The sequence below is a fragment of the Nicotiana tabacum genome, chromosome 11, assembly GCF_000715075.1.
Source record: "Nicotiana tabacum cultivar K326 chromosome 11, ASM71507v2, whole genome shotgun sequence".
NCBI classification, from domain to species: domain Eukaryota; kingdom Viridiplantae; phylum Streptophyta; class Magnoliopsida; order Solanales; family Solanaceae; genus Nicotiana; species Nicotiana tabacum.
The window spans coordinates 14,548,792-14,569,071 of NC_134090.1; the positions used below are offsets into that span (position 1 = coordinate 14,548,792).

At 36.5% G+C, this 20,280-nt stretch overlaps 1 protein-coding gene across 2 annotated transcripts; it reads left to right on the forward strand.

Annotated features, from left to right (window-relative positions):
* Positions 1-9,558: 9,558 nt before the first annotated feature.
* LOC107777473 (glycine-rich RNA-binding protein RZ1B) lies at positions 9,559-16,653 on the forward strand. 2 transcript variants are annotated; one of them, XM_016597504.2, is made up of 5 exons: positions 9,572-9,655; positions 9,765-9,884; positions 11,098-13,328; positions 15,160-15,653; positions 15,745-16,653. In XM_016597504.2, the coding sequence occupies exons 4-5, from the start codon at positions 15,163-15,165 to the stop codon at positions 15,983-15,985; spliced, it is 732 nt and encodes a 243-aa protein (XP_016452990.2). In that variant the 5' UTR covers positions 9,572-9,655; positions 9,765-9,884; positions 11,098-13,328; positions 15,160-15,162; the 3' UTR covers positions 15,986-16,653. The 2 variants fall into 2 exon arrangements, with proteins under 2 accessions (XP_016452989.2, XP_016452990.2); XM_016597503.2 differs by lacking the exon at positions 11,098-13,328 and having other exon boundaries at positions 9,559-9,655.
* The last annotated feature ends 3,627 nt before the right edge of the window (positions 16,654-20,280 follow it).

Consider the following 20,280-nt stretch of genomic DNA (forward strand, 5'->3'; position numbering starts at 1 on the left):
GCAAAGGTTATTCGGGTCACTCGATATCCTGATTGGTTGGCTAATGTGGTGCCAGTGCCGAAGAAAGATGGGAAGATCAGAGTATGTGTCGATTACCGCAATTTGAACAGGGCAATCCCCAAGGACAACTTTCCATTACCCAACATCCATATCTTGATTGATAATTGTGCCGGACGTGAGATCGGGTCTTTTGTAGATTGCTATGCTGGGTATCATCAGATTCTGATGGATGAAGAAGATGCGGAAAAGAGGGCATTCATTACGCCGTGGGGGACTTATTGCTACCGGGTAATGCCTTTTGGCTTGAAGAACGCTGGGGCAATGTACATGACAGCAATGACTACGGTGTTTCATGACATGATACACAAAGAGATTGAGGTGTACGTAGATGATGTGATCATAAAATCTAAGCGTCAGGAAGACCACGTGGTAGACCTAAGGAAGTTTTTCCAAAGACTTCGAAGGTACGACATTAAGCTCAACCCAACCAAATGTGCATTTTGTGTTCCATCTGGAAAGCTGTTGGGATTCATCGTCAGTCGGCGAGACATTGAGTTGGACCCGTCAAAAATCAAATCCATCCAGGAATTGTCACCGCCGAAGAACAAAACAGAAATAATGAGTCTGTTGGGAAGGTTGAATTATATCAGCAGGTTCATCGCTCAACTCACGGCGACTTGTGAACCCATTTTTCGGCTACTGAAGAAAGATGCTGCGGTAGAATGGACGACAGAATGTCAGGAAGCCTTCGACCAAATCAAGGGGTATCTATCAAACCCACCTGTGTTGGTCCCACCTGAACCAGGAAGACCGTTGATTCTCTATCTAACGGTACTGGAGAATTTATTTGGTTGCGTACTGGGGCAACATGATATCACAGGAAGGAAGGAGCAATCCATCTATTATCTCAGTAAGAAGTTTAAGGTCTATGAGGTTAAGTACACTCAACTTGAGAAGACGTGTTGCGCCCTAACTTGGGTGGCATAGAAGTTTAAACATTATCTGTCATCATATACTACTTATCTCATTTCACGCTTGGATCCACTGAAGTATATTTTCCAGAAGCCTATGCCCATAGGGAGGTTAGCGAAATGAAAAATATTACTCACGGAGTTCGACATCGTCTATGTGACGAGGAAGGCCATGAAAGCCCAAGCATTGGCCGATCACTTGGCTGAGAATCCTGTTGATGAAGAATACGAGCCATTGAGGACGTATTTTCCTGATGAAGAAGTGATGCATGTAGATGAGTTGGAATTATCTGAGGAACTAGGTTGGAAGCTCTTCTTTGATGGAGCCGCAAATGCGAATGGAGTTGGAATAGGAGCGATACTTATTTCTAAAACAGGACATCATTATCCTGTTACGGCACAATTACGTTTCTATTGTACCAATAACATGGCTGAATATGAGGCATGCATTTTGGGCTTACGGTTAGCTGCAGACATGGATGTCCATGACGTCTTAGTCTTGGGAGACTCGGACCTCCTGGTGCATCAAATCCAGGGTGAATGGGAAACACGGGATTTGAAGCTTATACCATATCGACAATGTTTGCACGATCTGAGCAAGCGATTTCGATCAGTGGAGTTCAGACACATCCCAAGAGTTCACAATGAGGTTGCCGATGCTTTGGCCACTTTAGCATCGATGTTGCACCACACAGACAAAATTCATGTTGACCTGTTACATATCCAGGTTCGTGATCAGCATGCTTATTGCAACATGATAGAGGAAGAAATGGATGGCGAGCCATGGTTTTATGATGACAAGGAATACCTCAGGATGGGGATATACCCAGAGCAGGCCACCGGAGATCAAAAGAGAGCCATTCGGTGATTGGCAAATGGATTTTTCCTCAGTGGAGGAGTGTTATACAAAAGAACACCAGATTTAGGATTGTTGAGATGTATAGATGTTGGTCAAGCCACGACAGTGATGACAGAGGTACATGCGAAAGTTTGTGGGCCACATATGAGCGGATATGTATTGGTGAAGAAGATTCTTTGAGAAGGGTATTATTGGCTCACTATGGAGCGTGATTGTATCAATTTCGTGCGAAAATGCCATCAGTGTCAGATACACGGAGATTTGATTCATTCTCCGCCAACAGAATTGCATACAATGTCAGCACCATGGACATTTGTTGCATGGGTCATGGATGTCATTGGACCGATTGAGCCGGCAGCTTCCAACGGTCATAGGTTCATTCTAGTCACCATCGATTATTTCACCAAGTGGGTTAAGGCTAAAACTTTAAAGTCGGTAACCAAGAAGGTAGTAGTGGATTTCGTTCATTCCCATATCATCTGTAGATTTGGGATCCCCAAAGTGATCATCACAGACAATGGTGCTAATCTTAACAGCAGTTTGATGAAAAAAGTATGTCAACAGTTCAAGATTACACACCATAATTCCACCCCGTATCATCCCAAGGCGAATGGCGTGGTTGAGGCAGCCAACAAGAACATAAAGAAGATATTGAGGAAGATGGTAGAAGGGTCCAGGCAATGGCACGAAAAGTTGCCATTTGCATTGTTGGGATATCTCACTACTGTCCGCACTTCAGTAGGTGCAACTCCTTATTTGTTGGTATACGGAACTGAAGCGGTGATACCGGCAGAAGTAGAAATTCCGTCCCTCTGGATTATCGCTGAGGTTGGGATTGATGATGATGAATGGGCCAAAGCCCGATTGGAGTAGTTGAGCTTGATTGATGAAAAGAGATTGGCAGCAGTATGTCATGGTCAGTTGTATCAAAAGAGGATGGCACGAGCATATAATAAGAAGGTGCGTCCCAGGAAATTTGAAGTAGGACAACAGGTGCTGAAACGAATCTTGCCACATCAGGCCGAAGCAAAGGGCAAGTTCGCCCCAAATTGGCAAGGGTCGTTTATTGTGACCAGAGTGTTATCCAACAGCGTCTTATGTCTGACAGATGTCGAGGGAAGATAAATCGATATGACTATCAATTCTGACGCAGTCAAGAGATATTATGTGTAATTCTTTTGATTGCAATTGATGTTTGTCTGTTTGTACTTGGCATTTATCGGAGAATGAAATGATGGAGACAATTCTTTCTTCTATCCAAACACTTTAACCTTTGCTTCCCCCTTTGAGTCTTATTTATTCTTTCATACCCCTCTTTTGGAATCACTAATGAAAATGAAAAAAACGGAAAGAAAGAAAAGGAAGAAAAAATAATAACAAAACAAAAAGAAAAGCCACAAGAAAAAGAAATACAAAGGAATCGAATGAACTACGTTCGACCTGATTCCTCAAAGAGGATACGTAGGCGCCTCACGGCTCGATCATAGTATAACAAAAATCAAAAAATCCCCCAAACAAGAAAACTGGGGCAGAAGTTACGTTTTAAATTGTGGAAAAAGGTTTGATTCTGAGAGTTGTAATGTTTTACCCATTAAAGTTATTTTGAATCTTTTGATATCCTTTTCCTTTTAGCCCCACACAAAAACCCATATTTGATGTCCAAAAAGACCTCCCGATCAGTATCCGAGAGATGTCGAGCAGGCAAATGAAAGCCGAGAATAACACACTGATCCACGACTGAAAGAGGATTATGATCCGACGGAATTGATAGCCAAAGGAATCCCCAGTAGAGAGAATCTTATCGGCAACACTCCAATCCCCAGTTGAGAAAGAGAAAACAAAATGAGAGAGTCTTATGGTGAAAACCTTCACAGGAACCGTAAGGCGACGAAATCTGAGAGAAACAAAATGAAAGAGTCTTATGGTGAAAACCTTCATAGGCACCAGAAAGCGACGGGAGTTGAGAGAAATAAGAGAGTCTTATTAGTGAAAACCCCTCGAAGGGCACTATGAAGCGACAAGATAAGATTGGCGGAAAGGATCCGTCGAGGCATCAAGCAATGCAAAAGTGTTGATTTGGCAAAAAGAGTTCAGCACCTGCATATCCCCCAGCGAAATGAGGCCACCAGAAAGATTGATTGATACAAATAGACTGGGTTGATTAATCCGGAATGCACGACATGAACGTTGGGATCGGTTATATCATTCAGATAAGTCCTTTTCCTTTTCTTCTCCCCAGCATCGTAGTCATTTTAGCACGGACCTTTAAATAAAACATTTAGAATTCGGGATGGGTCGTTTGGTGAATTTCACGGCCCTCCCCAAAGATAATAACGCGCTAGTCACTTTAGGCGCGCTTTTAATAATTTACTTTCTTAAACCCGGGTGCACATTTATGTGACCCAAATCTAAATCTCGACGGAGTCGAAATGCGTCGATAACCATGGGTGCATTGATGTGACGTGGTTCGAGATGTATTTTTACGATGTCCCAATTCTCGTAAAAAAAATAATAATAATAAAAGCGTTAAATAGTTAAAATTTGCATATAGGTTCAACATGTATTAAAACCAGATAAATAAGCCGAATATGACAGTTGAGCGACCGTGCTAGAATCATGAAACTCGAGAATGCCTAACACCTTCTCCCGGGTTAACAGAATTCCTTACTCGGATTTCTGGTTCGCGGACTGTAATACAGAGTCAATCTTTTCCTCGACTCGGGATTCAACCGGTGACTTGGGACACCATAAATCTCCCAAGTGGCGATTCTGATTTAAATAATAAATTCCGTTTCGATTGTCCCTTAATTGAAAAAACTCCCTTTACGCCCTTTGCGGGGTGCATGAAAAAGGAGGTGTGACAAGTGTAATAAGTTTTTTTGCTGAAAAAATAATTATTTTAATATAAACAAAATAATAAATGATTTTTACTTTTCTGATCTCACTTGAAGCAAAATGTTGATCTTAATATATGATTTACTTTTGGAGTACTTTAAACCTTAATATTTGTGTAGTGTGTGGTTAAATCTAAATATTGACAGATTTAGCACAAATTGAAATACTTTGGAGCACATGCATCCACAAAATTGATCTGAAGGTGTTCTTCCGTTATCTTTTAAGTTAAATTTGAGATTAGTTGGGGCTTCAGGGTAGTGGAGTAGGTATTATCCTTGCTTTAGATCTATTCATCTGTTATGCAATGTTAGGATACTAAGGAAGTTGAGATCAAGTTTATTTTTTCTGGCTTGTTAGGTTCTGTCTTATTATTTTTCCGGTACTTATTAGTCCTTTGGCACTTTATTTAATAGCTTTTAATTCAATGAGAGGTAATATATAAATTCGGTAGAAGTAAAATGAAGATGGGAGAGAGAATAAAGCAGTAACACAAACGATACATATGATGTTGCAATTGCAAGAAAGTTGTTATTTGATGAAGCAAACAATTGATAATATTACAGTAATTCATGTTAATGGGGTTGTGCCATTACAAACGAATTTAATATTTTACCTCAGAAATTTAGATTTGCAGAACTGTTGAATGTAGATGTAAAATGGTGAAGGAGAAGTTGAGTGCATTATAAACTGTATTACTTTACTGGTATTTTTCAGCTTCTTTTTCTTCATTCCATTATTTGTTTTTTAGCTTTTCCAAATTTTGGGAGAAGAGATGAACAGTATGGTAATGCATCTGGAAGATCAATGAAGCAGATCATCATGTGAGCCATATAGATTTCTTTTCTCTTTATTAGAAAACCTCATATTTTTCCTCCTTTTGCATTCAACAAGAAATTTGAATGTCCTCTCAGAAATTTGTACAAGTTTGAATCAAACACTAACATCTTCTCAACTTATTTTCATCAATTACTTTTGCTTAATTTTATATTTTTACTGGTGAAGATTGCTCGTTTTCTCTCTTTCCTTGTTTTGTATTTGGTATTCACAAAAGAAATAATATATATTTTGATATTCCTTGAAGGTTATTGCATTGCATCCGCTTTTTATGTTCATTGGAGCTTCTCATTGATGTCCTATACTAATTTCAATAAAATTCTCTTATTTTAACTGTTGGATATCCAGTGCAGTCTGGTGACGAGAGGGTTTCTTAGGTGGTGAGTGTTGAGCTAGCTGTAGGCATGGAAGTGAGAAACATAGCCAAAAGTTTTTTGTTTTGATGGGTCCATAGCTGGACTTAAAGACATATTAATAAAAATGCTACTACTCGCCAGGGATACAGCCTAAGACAGAAGTAACAATGGTGATTGATGTCATAAAGAAGACTTTGATCGCTGATTAAAAAATACTATGGAAGACTTTGAACAGTGGCACAAGCCAAACATGGCCAATTACAGGCTTTTTTACCAGGCCATATTATGAACGTGAGGGGAAGAACTTCAACTGTTCCCATTTCTGAAAGTGTTTCTGGGACTTTGGATTCTATTTATTGCTCGATTTATCCCACCATGAGACAAAGACAAAGTGGTTTGATTTGGTATCCTTGATATCCAATTCAGTGATAGCACTGCCAACGAGGTTGACGCGTTTATATATAGCAGATGGACTAGGTTCTCAGTCTATGAAACTATTCAACTGAGCATTTCTGAAATTATCACTCGGCCTTTTGGAAGGCAAATGTGGTGATTCAATTCAAGCATGAGTGTGTTTGGATGAGAAAGACACGTCTGAGCATCATAGAGACATTTGCAATTTTTTTTCATTGTATTAAATCATAAAGAAATAGTTCAGTAGAGTGATTGGAATTTTAGAGCCTACATTTGACGTGTTGAAATACCTTTTGGCCCGTGCACATCACGGACAATCATATCTAGTTTGTGTAGAAACAAAAGGTGTTTGTGAGAAGCTGAAAAATGTTGTTTCTCCCCAAAAATAGATCTTTTTTGAAAAATATTTTTGAGAAATAGACTTAGAAATACTTTTTAAAAACTTAACAAACACTGTGCAATTTGTCATATACAAATTGCTTCTCATTGAAAAGCACTTTTCAAAATGAGAGAACTTCATTTATAGCCCATCGGGCAAAACAAATTTCAACCGGTAGCCCACAAATTGACCCATACAAGTTGTAGCCTAAAAATAATGACAAGCGCTAGCCGTTGCCTCCCATCCCTATCTTTCTTCCTTACTTTTTTTCTTCTTCTCTCTCACGCCGTCAATTTTATGCCACACTCCTGCTGTCCTTTTTGTTCTTCTCAATGTCATGATTGGTACCATTGTTTTTACTTCTTCCTTGGCTAACCAAAAACAAAATCACCCTACCAAACAAGAACAACACCAAGAAGAACAAGGTTACTCACAAAATCACTCACAACAACAACAAGAGCAACAGCCCACTAAACTCACTAGATCTCCTTCTATTCTTCAACGCATCAAATCCATAAATTTCTATAACTATAGATCTCAAGAACCTGTTAAAGACTACAACTTTGACCATCCCCATAATCAAGAAACCACTTTTGAACCACAAACACATTACATTTTCGAACCAGCTCCAGAACATAGTACCGTAGTACCGGAATCTATCTAGTATATTTTTTTTTTCAATTTCAATTTTGGGCTGGTTTTTCTAAATCTCCATTAGTTTGTGTTTTGTGACATAATTAATTGATTGATTCACAATTTTTACTGTTTTTATAATATTGTGGTTACCATTTTCGGTGACTGTGAGGCCATGGATGTCGGTGTCCTCGTCGTTGAAAAAGCAACTCTGCCAACTACGACTCTCATGGCTTTGTCTTTTTTCTCTGATTTTCTCTTATAGTTTCTGTGAATATGAAATTAATATTTTGAAGATCTTTGCCTGAAACTTTAAAACTCCGACAATCTTGTTACCATTTTCGGCAACTGTGAGGCCATGGATGCCGGTGGCTGGTCTCTTAATGAGAGGAAGATGAGAGGAGATAACTATGCATAAAGTTAAAATATATACAAATAGACTGTCACTATACAAAAATTATACAAAATAGACTATCATGATACATACTGTATACAATAGATATACAAAAATAGACTGTCATTATACAGAAAATATACAAAATAAATTGTCAATATACAAAATAGATTGTCACTGTACAAAAATATACAAAATTGACTGTTACTAAATATATGTTACTATACAAAAAATATATAAAATAAGCTGTCACTATACAAAAATTATGCAAAACTATAACTATAGATCTCAAGAACCTGTTAAAGACTACAACTTTGACCATCCCCATAATCAAGAAACCACTTTTGAACCACAAACACATTACATTTTCGAACCAGCTCCAGAACATAGTACCGTAGTACCGGGATCTATCCAGTATATTTTTTTTATCAATTTCAATTTTGGGCTGGTTTTTCTAAATCTCCATTAGTTTGTGTTTTGTGACATAATTAATTGATTGATTCACAATTTTTACTGTTTTTATAATATTGTGGTTACCATTTTCGGTGACTGTGAGGCCATGGATGCCGGTGTCCTCGTCGTTGAAAAAGCAACTCTGCCAACTACGACTCTCATGGCCTTGTCTTTTTTCTCTGATTTTCTCTTATAGTTTCTGTGAATATGAAATTAATATTTTGAAGATCTTTGCCTGAAACTTTAAAACTCCGACAATCTTGTTACCATTTTCGGCAACTGTGAGGCCATGGATGCCGGTGGCTGGTCTCTTAATGAGAGGAAGATGAGAGGAGATAACTATGCATAAAGTTAAAATATATACAAATAGACTGTCACTATACAAAAATTATACAAAATAGACTATCATGATACATACTGTATACAATAGATATACAAAAATAGACTGTCATTATACAGAAAATATACAAAATAAATTGTCAATATACAAAATAGATTGTCACTATACAAAAACATACAAAATTGACTGTTACTAAATATATGTTACTATACAAAAAATATATAAAATAAGCTGTCACTATACAAAAATTATGCAAAATAGACTATCATTTTACATATTGTATACAATAGATATACAAAAATAGACTGTTATTATACAAAAAATATACAAAATAAATTGTCACTGTACAAAATATATACAAAATAGATTGTCACTATACAAAAATATATAAAATTGACTGTTACTATACAAAAATATACAAAATAGATGTTATTATACAAAAAATATATAAAATAAACTGTCACTATTCAAAATAGACTGTTACTATACAAAAACTATACAAAATAGACTGTCACTATGCAAAAAATATACAAAATAGAATGTTATTATACAAAAAATATACAAAATAGACATTTCGGTATATGACATGCATTACATATTTCATTCAATTCTTAGCTAATTATTAGATCCAGAAGTACAAAATACAATTTAAAAAGGCAAAAAAGGTTTGCTCTATCGCACTAGGTAGGGGTTGAACCTGCAATCTTCAACTTAGGAAATACACACCCTATCCATTGAGCTATAGACACTTGTGTTGTCATGCTCATTCCTTTCGGCTACCATATGCAATATGTTTGGGCCGAAGGGCCATTTTTTGTAAGTGGCCCAAAACATGAGCTATTAAAATTTTGAGGGGCTATAGAGGGTAATTTCCCCTTTCAAAATAGTGGGTGTTTGAATTGACTTTTAAGCGGGTCAAAGGAACTTAAAAGCTCTTTTATCAAAAGTAAGGGACATATTTGTTATTTAGTAAAACCACGAGGACATGGTAGTGCAATATATTTAAACACAAAATAAAAGTACTTCAGAGTAAAAAACCAATCAAGTTATCTGTACAAACCCTATACCAAAAAAAATCAAGCAGCTCTCGTTTTACTCTGTGAAATTCACTCGCAGTACATAACTAGGTATCTTTCTATTTGCTTAATTGAAGTTCTAATTTACTCTAATTTGAAGTCACTTGATTTCTAGGGTTTTGTTTTTGCTGTTATAATTGATTTTTTCCCTCAATTTCAGGTTCAAATGTCAGGAAAGGATCAAGATTATCGTATATTCGTGGGAGGGTTAGCGTGGGACGTAACGGACCGTCAACTCGAAAGCGCTTTTGGCCGTTATGGTAAAGTTATCGATTGTCAGGTTCGTAATTTCCCAGGATTCAGTTTTTTCCTCGAATACTTTATGTGAAATGTTCGTCATTTTTTGAGGATTTAGTGTATGTATTGTATTACTGTGTGTTCTTATGTCTGCACAATGTTTCAACTTTCTTAATGTGCGTTTTTTCGTTTTTCCTGTATTTTTTGTAAGTTTAGAATTTGTCTAAATTATAAATAATTTCAATTTTATGTGGCAAAGTTTGAATAGGCACAAGGTTAAGAAAGAAAGGAAAGATTTTTGAAATGTGTGGTCTTAAACATGTCATAATATTTGTGTGGTTATAAGACTTTTGAAAACTGATATCTTAAACAATTCATAACATACTTCATCAAAAAAAATGTTTCATATTAATTGTGTGGCTATAAAAGCTTCTCATTAAGGATAAAGTGAGAATTTAAGTTAAATTGTTTCCAAGCTTAGAAAACTGTCTAAAAAGGAAATGTGGCCGAATAAATTGGAACGGAGGGAGTTGTTTTTACAAAAGGTTAAATGACACTCACGGTTTTCTATGAAGAATGGGACCTTTTGTTCTAGCACGGATGGGTTTTAATCCTTGAAAAAACTTCCAAAAAAAAAAAAATTCCAAGAAAGAACTCTACTTTTGCAAAGTGCGTAACCGTGCATATCCTCATGCCATTTTTTTTCATTTTAAACTCCTTTTATTATTTGTATGCAAGATTTTTTACGTTTTTCCAGTTTTAAAAAGAAAAGAAAAAAGATGTTAAGAACCCTATACAACAGCATGTTAAACGATGGCATATGTTGGTGCTGTTGCTGTGTCTTGATACATAATTGGTGCTTGTTTTTCTCCGTCTAATAATATTACTGCTTTCACTGGTCAAGAGATCTATGGAGGAGGTTATCACCGTATATTGGATGTTATGTGGTGGAAGTTACCTTTGTAGCTTGTACTAATAACTGCAGACTTTGTTTGTCTTATACATGAAGCTAAGCACGAGAAACAGTCCTATGTTTTGCTTTTTCTGGTTTTCTCTCTTCATATGCTTTGTGGAGCTATGCACTATAGGAAAGTTGTTGGGTCATTCTTGAATTTTTCAATTTGATTACATTGCTTCTAGTTGAGTGCTTAAGTCATGCTAATTCCAACTTTTCATTTTATATTCGTCATTTATTAATTAATTCATCATTTATTAATTAATTTTTCCTTTAATATTTCTGGATCTGGTTATGCCAGTTGATGGTTTTGAGATGCCTTAGATGGAACTGTATGGGAGATGTTTTCTGTTCATTGGAATGTGCGAAGTTGCTGGACATAAGTACTTGATTCTTTTGAGCAGCCTGTTTTTGAGGTTTCACTTGGTAGAGCATCTGGAAAAAGCTTAGATCGACTGCATGTTAACAATGGCAAGCATTATTGGTTTCAATTGCAGCAGTGACTTGTTCAGAAGTACGTCCCTAACGCTGATTGCAGTTGATTCACAATTCTGCTCTGGTGCCTTAAACTGGTTCAACCACCTGCTAATTGTAAAATTTCAAGGGGCATTTGTATTTTGGGCTTTGGACTTCATGGAAGATGATTGGAATAAGTGGACTGTGTGCATCATAGGTGGTCTGATTTGGTGGAGTCACCATTAGTTTTAAGACTTTTCCTCAATCGAAGTTAAATGCTTAGCAGTCAAGTGGCAGTTACTATCCCATAAATATATATATTTTATCAAATGTGGGAATTGAGGAGGTAAGTTATCTCTTGATGTAAGGTGCTTAATCAATTGCAAGCAATTCTGGGGTTCCTGATATTAAGAAAAGAATGGGTCAGTCAAGAGACAAATTTTGGATATGCAATCTAGCTGAGAGTCTAATTTCCACTTTTCCCCATTTTTCAAGTTAAGTTGGTGGGCAGTTTCTGTGAATGGCACCTTTTGTTCTTGAGGCTAGTAGAACCAATATTCTTGAAGGTTGTTGGCAGTTCTTTTACTAGAATTTGGGTCATAGTGTTATGTTGAATGGACACCAGATTTATGAGTATCTAAGTGGTTCTGCACGGTAATAACACTCTCGTTTTAGTTGATCTGCCACTACAGTTTGCTACTTTGTAAAGGTGAGTTCTTTTGACTATCAAGTGGCTGCACAGGTTAAGATAAGATCTTTGGTGCTCGAAACGAGAGAAACATAAGGACTTTCTTTCATTTTTTAAAAATTTCATGGGAATATTTAAATTTTTACATTCCCATTTATAACTAGGAAGGATCTATATTAGACGACATCCGATCCGCTACCTCATGTTTGGGATGTATAGGACACCTGTTCTTTGTTCTAAAGAATCCTCAGGGAAAAAGGTTGTTGTGAAGCTATGTGGTACTTAGCTAATCTCCTGCCTCGACACGAGCCACTTCCAAGGTTGAACAATATTCTTAATTTCTTGACTTTTGAAGACCTTTAGAAGCTGTTGTGTGCAGAGTCTGATGCGCTTCTGTCTCATTCTCCCACTTATCGCTCATTCTGTTTTAATTGGTGGCTTGCTGTTGTCGAGATTGGACATGATTCTTGATTTCTCCACACTTTTGAAGCCCTATAGAAGTTGTGTGCAGAGTCTGGATGCACTTCTGTCTCATTCTCCCTTGTGCTCGTCATTTTGTTTTACTTGGTGGTTTTCCACTGTCAAGATTGAACGTGATTCATGATTCTTGACATTTTCGGAGCCCTTTAGAAGCTGTTGTGTGCGGAGTCTGGATGCGCTTCTGTCTCGTTCTCTTTCTATAGTTATTCTGTTTTACCTCGTTGAATGATCGTTTCGCCGTCATGAGATGTTCTTCTCTTGAGCAAACTCAATGCTGTCATACCGTGGACCACCAGACGATGACAGGCCGGTCAAGATTCATTAGCAGCATTGCTTCAGCCAAGTTAGCACCTTCAGAGTGTTATGTTTCATGGCTTATTGCTCTAGATTAGTTGGCTAGCTTCATACTCTTTTCCGTCTGAATTGCATTTTGAAGGATCAAAGTGGATCAGCTCTTTTGATTTTGCTTTATCTGCTTTGATGCCATGATAGCAGAAGGCATAAACTGGGACATTGGAAATTTTCTTTAATGAGGATTAGTTGAGCTTGTGCTTAAAAAGATAGCTAAATAAAGATCAGTGTTTTGGACTGTTACTGCACAAAAAGCGGAATGATGTTCATGAGAAGTTTTATGAAGGACCACCTGAAAGGTGCTGAACCACCTGTTGCTTAGACATACCTCTGCAATACTTTTGCTTGTTAGTCTGGTTGAAGTAAATGGAGTAAGTTTATGGATCCAACAAAAGTTCTAATCGGTATAATTAAGATTATCCAAGAAGTTAGGATCCTTGTTTGGTTTTGTTGTTTTTGCTGTTAATGGTATTGGTTCCACTGGATACATGTGGTCTGTGTTAATCTAATGGGTCAGAGGATGGTAATCTGCAAACCTGCAGATTTCTGCTGCCCAAGTAAGACTTCCTCTGCCCAAGTAACTTTATATTCCTAGATCTTTGCTTGCTAACATGCTTTTGTTTCTTTCCTTTCACACCGATGAAGTGATTAATAAGAATACTTACAGCAGTCAAGCTTTACTTATTTTCATTTACTTACGTGAGATTTGTGAAGTTGTTGCATGCGCATAGTTGTAGACTTGGGATACAACTTGGAGAATTGAAGTCTATATCGAGTTAAGTACACAAAAATTCAAAGTTCAATGTCAAGTGCACAAGCAACTAAGAATTGGAAGTGTTGCCTGATAGTGTGACTCTTGCCTCCATGGACAGAGTGATGCATTAATAAAATATATGTGGTGTTTTATATTATTACCCAAAAAAGAATGCTGTGATATTGTCATGAAATGTTGAAATTATCACATGAAATCCACCTCTAGATGATTTATTTATCGTATAGCTATATTGAAAATTTGTCAGAATTAACTTAGAAGTTCTAGGATCCTTGTCATGCTTAACCAAAACCCAGCACTTTCTCCATTAGCACTCCCCAGAGGTAACTGAAGTCATGAAGGTCATCAAGTATCAATCAAGTTGAACGTGGAAGGGTTCTAGAAAGCTAAGTTGCTCCTACATGGTAGTTTAGGTGCTGCACCCGTGTCGACACGACACTAGTATGGGTGTGGGTATGGGATCCGTACCGGATCTGGTTAAACAATTTTGGGCAGTTTGATCACGGCATATGAAAAAATTCGGGACGAGATACAACTTGATTCTCGAAATCGGAACCAAAACTAGGGTAAATTTGAAAAAAATAGCGTACTTTATCTAGGAAATCAATCCCTTATTTATTTTCAACTTGCAAATAAAAAATAAATCCACACTTTACAAGCTATACGTAAGTATTCCACAAAATTTCTCATAATTTAAAGATATATTTGTATTTTTGAATTATTTTTAGCCGGATCCCCGCACCCGTATCCGTACTAGGATCCGTATCCCCGAATCTTAGAATTTACATCTCGAAGGATCCGACTTCTAGATCCGCACCCGTGTCGGACACTCGCACCCGTGTCCGAGCAACTTAGCTAGAGAGAGCCCTAGAAATGGTCTGAAGCATTAGGATAGGAATGTGCCTTCCATTCTGTTTTCAAAACTAACTTCTGATACTATTGTGAGGAGCTCCAAGTTCAACCTTTCTATGAACTATGAAGTTTGTGCCTGCATTTATTGCCTATTATGGACTTAGATTTTGAGTTGAATTGTTTAGTTGAATTAGTGGCTATTCTATGTTAACTACTGCTCTTGAAAGTTCAGATCGTGTCTTCATCCTCAAAAAAAAGGTTCAGGTTATCACATAATGGTATGTTTTTTAAGATGGATCTCATCTGAGCAATTTGGAACGTGAAGTAACGAGGTTGAGATCCCCGGCTCTGTTGAATTTGGTTGCTGGTTCAATGTGAATTCAGTGCCGAGCAATTAAACTAGCTAGGGATGGTCTACGTAATTGTGTGTTCCAGCTATTGCTATATAATCTTTTTCCAGAGAACATTCTCTAGGAATGCTACTTTGCATTGCTATAATTTTGCTAAGTGAGATTTCATCGGTGATTCTAGGTATGCAGTTCACTGTTTACTTCTTCAGATTTCGCTTGTGAAAGAGTGAAGCTGAACTCCTTTATTGTGCTTTGTATCTGAACTCCTACTCCTAATTATCAATTTTTTTTTTTTTGGTGATAAATATCAATTTGAATGTCACGTGCTTGTATATTGTCATGGGCTTCTAACAGGTTAGGTCTTTAGCTTGATGTGTTTGTCTGGTGTCAGTCTCTAAACTGTAAGTACTGTAGGTTATGATGGAAAGAGATACAGGCCGTCCTCGCGGATTTGGGTTTTTAACATTTGCTGACCGTCGCGCCATGGAAGATGCAATCAGAGAAATGCACGGTAGGGAGCTTGGTGATAAGGTGATCTCTGTGAACAGGGCCCAACCGAAGGGTGGTGGTGAAGATTCTGACCGTGGCTATGGTGGAGGTTACTCATCAGGTGGCAGGGGCAGCTATGGTGGGGGTGACAGGTCAGCAGGGCCAGACAATTGCTTCAAGTGTGGCCGCCCAGGCCATTGGGCTAGAGACTGTCCATTAGAAGGTGGTGGCCGCAGTGCACGTGCAGTATCCCCCCCTCCTCGATCAAGGTATGCTGGAGGTAGTGCACGTGGGGATCGTTATGGTAGTGACAATCGATACATGGATGATCAATATGATAGAGGGCATCATGCTGATAGGGACCGCTATGATAGCAGAGATGATAGATATGGAAGCCGTGATCGAATTGCTAATGACAGGTGTGATGGTTTAGTTTTTTCATGTTCTTGGTTGGTGTTAGAGATCTAAATTTTTCCTGTCTTATAAAAAATGACTTCTTATGATATTTAGGTACAACCCTCCTGGTGGTGATCGCTTTACTGGCAAGTATGGCATGTCTGACCGATACCCTCTGAATGGTTATGGTAAAGAGAGGGATTCCGACAGGGATGTAGGCCCACGAGGTGGCGACAGGTACGCAGCTGGAGGACCAGCACGGCATGAGGGAAGAAACTACAACAGAGATAGAGCGGGGCCATATGACCGCCCTCGTAGGGGAGGAGGACGCCCACCTGCCTTTGACCGTTATTGAAGTGCTAAATATGTGATGTACTCGTCTATCCATGTTCGAAAGATATTTGTACTTTAGTTGGCTTTTGGAATCGTCCACTTGTATGGAGAAGTAGGATTGAGTAAATGTTTCATCAAAAAGCTAGGATTGGTAAACGTCAGTTGCTTTTCCTAGTTGTCTTCATTCCAGGTAACTAGTAAGTCAGCTTCTGACGCACGCCCTTTGAGCAATTTAGTTGAAAGTAGCAGCATTACGTTTTACTACTTAATTTTAAACAAGAATAGCCTCATCTTGAAGGGAAACCTTGGCTTAAAGTGTTGCCAAACTAGGAGATCATGGGTTCGAGCCGTGGAAACAGTTTCTTGCAGAAATACAAGGGTAGGGCTGCATACAATAGACCTTGTGGTTCAGTCCTTTTCCGGATCCCGTGCATAGTGGGAACTTAGTGCACCGGGCTGTCCAATAGCCTCATGTGCTTTTGGCTGGATTCTGTCTGTTTTCTGATTTTTATAGAAGGTTGTGAAAATTGACTCAGTCATCACTTATTATGTTGTGAAGGTGTTCAATTATGTTAACTGCAAGAAAAAAAATTATATTAACTGTGTTAGGGAAACATATATCTCGGTTTTTATTGTTAGATGAACTTTTCATATTTGAGTTTTCCTTTGCCAAAAAATTGTTATTATCTTGCTCTGAGAGCTTTGATTTAGTGGTAAGAGCGTCCGCGTATGAAATGTCTAGCCCAAGTAGAAAAAGGATAGCGAGGTGGGTTTATTATTCACTGTGTTTTGAATCGTGTGCCACTAATTCTTGAAGATTTTCTGGGTTATATAAAAAACTCTCATTATTGAACACTTGGTAGAGTAGTCCTTAAAACGTAAGATTGTCTCGGATATTAAAAAAACTACATCTAGCTATTGAACACTTGGCAGAGTCTCTAAAACATATTTTCCTTAAAATCTTATTTTGCAACAAGCTTAAAAAGACAAATACAACATAGCCATAATCATTAATTCTTCGACGTTACTTCCTTTTTATTAGTACAATTATTATTGTTCAGTTTTAAAAAATAAAGGTGCACATCTATGACTAGTAAACTAAGTGAATGTACATGCGTATAGAAGTGCGAACTAGTCATTCTCATAGTCTGAACATCTTGACAAGTCTACAGAACAAATGCTTGACTTGCTTCTGTCGTGTTCTAATTACTAGTATTTCCAAAATATTGCTTTTACTTTTAAAATAAAATATCGCCTTACAGGCATGTGCTGAGCTAGGAGGGCGGAAGAGACCTCATCTCCTAAAAATTACAATATACATATATATGTTGAATCTTCTTAACCTTTTCATGCGTTTATTTTTTTATATTTGAAATTTAATTACTTAAATCCGTACTCTGCCCCTATATAACACATGACCCAGAAATAATACAAGTAGGTTGAGTTTTCTGCTTAATATGATGCAGGTAGGTACCACCAAAGGATATGGTGCAGTGGATGTGGCAGCTCCTTCCTTGATCAAAGGTCTCGGGTTCGAGCCCTGGGTATGGAAAAATTCTTGGTAGGGAGTGCTAACCCCCGAATGAGGCCCTACCCAATGTGAATTCGGATATAGTCGGGCTCCAATACGAGTACCAAACACCTAGTGGGAAACCAAAAAAAATGATGCAAGTAGGTGAAATATACACGCACTTGCTTTGAAGATTCGTAACATATTGCTTTTGATTTTTAGAAAGCTTGTATTCTTATCCCTTTTAAAATTTCAAATAGAAAATGGATATCTCAAAAAGGGAAATATTACTATAAAGCTTGGTCATTTTCTCTGATTGCTACAAAATTTTCTTTGTATTGCTCAAAATAGTAAGAATTTCTTGCATTGTGATTTTTCAACTTGTTGACAAATGAGCAATTCTGAATACTTTTGACACAAAAGTAGTTATTCAAATATTTATTTTTCTTGTTATCCTTTTATCCCATTTTTTTTCATTTTCCTTCTCCATAGGAGAATGGATTATACGAGCAAATTTATTCCTTGTATTTATTTTACTTTCTTATAAATAAAGACAATTGGAATTAGTCCCTTTTTTGTGCCTTTTATTTTATTTTAAGTTTATAATTGCTTTGCCCGTTCTCTTTATTTTTTTCCTTCAAATTTAAATTATCTCTTTGTTCAGTTTTGATTCCCTGGGGACTAGAACTACGTAACTAGTAGGGCATTGACTATGTTGAAGAAAAACTATAAAATTATTTATTACAGATTCTAACTTATGCAAAGAACCAAATTCAAGAAAGTATTTGAATACTAATTGGATTCCTTGGGAGTTGCTACTAGTAGTATAAAAAAAATATCATAGTTTGAAATAAGTGGCTGAAAAAATAGAAGAATATTCGAAGTTTGAATTGGTGGCAACCTAATCCATAACTTAAATAATAAAATAAATAGTAATTACCGATCAATTATGTAACTAAAATAACCACTTCATAATTTTAAACTATGAATCTTCTACTCCCTCCGGTTCACTTTAATTAATATTTTGACCTTTTTTTTGTGATCCACAATATTTGATTTTTTCAGATATCAAGAAAAAATTAATTTTTTTTACTAAGTTGCCCTTGAAATAAATATATCTATTATAATTTCAATGAACAAACTAAGGTTAATATGATCAATTTTCTCGATTACTTCTTAAACGTCACTATTAATAGTGACGTGCAGGTATCAATCTGATCCAGTGAGCAACTTGATTAGGAAAAGTAAGTTAATTTCTCCAGGAGATTACTTGATTGTATTTTATTTTAAAATAGGAAATTGTTAGTTAATTATTTACTTGACCTTTACATGAGACTCGGCTTATTGTCTATAATTATGGAGCAGAGCGACAAATTGACAACTGTTTCTCACCAAGTGGATAGAGTTTAATTTTCTTTTTTATTGTCTGTTTCTTCTTATTTCATGCTTGTCTTAGAATTTGTAGACTATAATATCTTTTCTGAACTAATCGTGTAAAAATAAGTAACATAATTAGGTCATTTAAAATATAATTGTACGTAAGAGGTAAATCTATTTAATTAATACCATTTCTCGATAAGTATAAAAAAATGGTAAATAATATGTTATAACATAAAAAGTTATATTAATAGTGTAAAAGATTTATTATAATGTCAATATATATAACTTAAATCCAAAGATATATATAACCAACGAAGACCACCATAATTGCCTCTACATCGTATCTTTTTCCACGAGTTATTATTCTTATGGAATATCCAATTATTTGAACAGAATATCTCTTGTCAAGTAAGGTATTATTAACATAATCAAGAATATCAACAGTCGGTTGCTAACCGATTGGTCGTAGGTTCGGAACTTACTTGGGGAGATTTTTAATTAAAAAATTCAGAAAAAGGGTTCGATTTGCCCGTTAAGACTTAAGAGTAGATAACATGTTCTCTATCTTTATTTCTATTGTATTCTATCTCATTGTATCACATTCTGCTTAGCGAGATTAAAAGATTAACATTAATACCTTGGTCTAGATCCGAAATAATCCTTTCCATAGCCTTGGGGCTATTTACAACTAGCAAAACTCAATAAAATAATTATCATATATATAAATGCTATGACACCCTAGTTAGAAGAAGCATAGTCATCATTATTGATGAATATGCTCATAAGTCATACCAAAAACCAAATTAAATGTATAAAATTATATATATGTTAATCATATTAGGTAATTTGCTGCAGTGTGCTGATCATGCCAACCATGTATATATAAAGAAAAAATAAACATCGTGTATCTAAGTGCCGTATTTTTCATGCTTATGAAGTTATGAGAATCATCGAATAGGAAATGAACCAAGCTTTGGTCGTATCACGTATGATCAGGGCGGAGCTAGAAGTCCGGATACGGGTTCGGTTGAACCCAATAGTTTTTACTCAAATAATATAGTTGTATTAAGAAAATTCATTAAATATGTAAAAATATTAAATTTAGAACCCGGTTATTAACACTTCATGAACTCACTATTTTAAAGTTCAAAACCCATAAAATTAAAATCCTAACTTCGCCTCTGCGTATGATAGTGTAAATAATTTTTACAACGTCAAATGTACGCTATTTAAATTCCAGCAGTCCGATTCTTTCAAAGTTGGGAGTTCAATGCATAGAATATTATGGCTAAGATGGAGTGTAAAATGCATATAAATAATTTTAAAATGTTGATTTTGTTTGATTCTCTTACAAATGAATTTAACTTTATATGTTGACCTTCCAAAGATTTTATTATCAAGTTCATAAGCTTAATACTGGTAAGTGG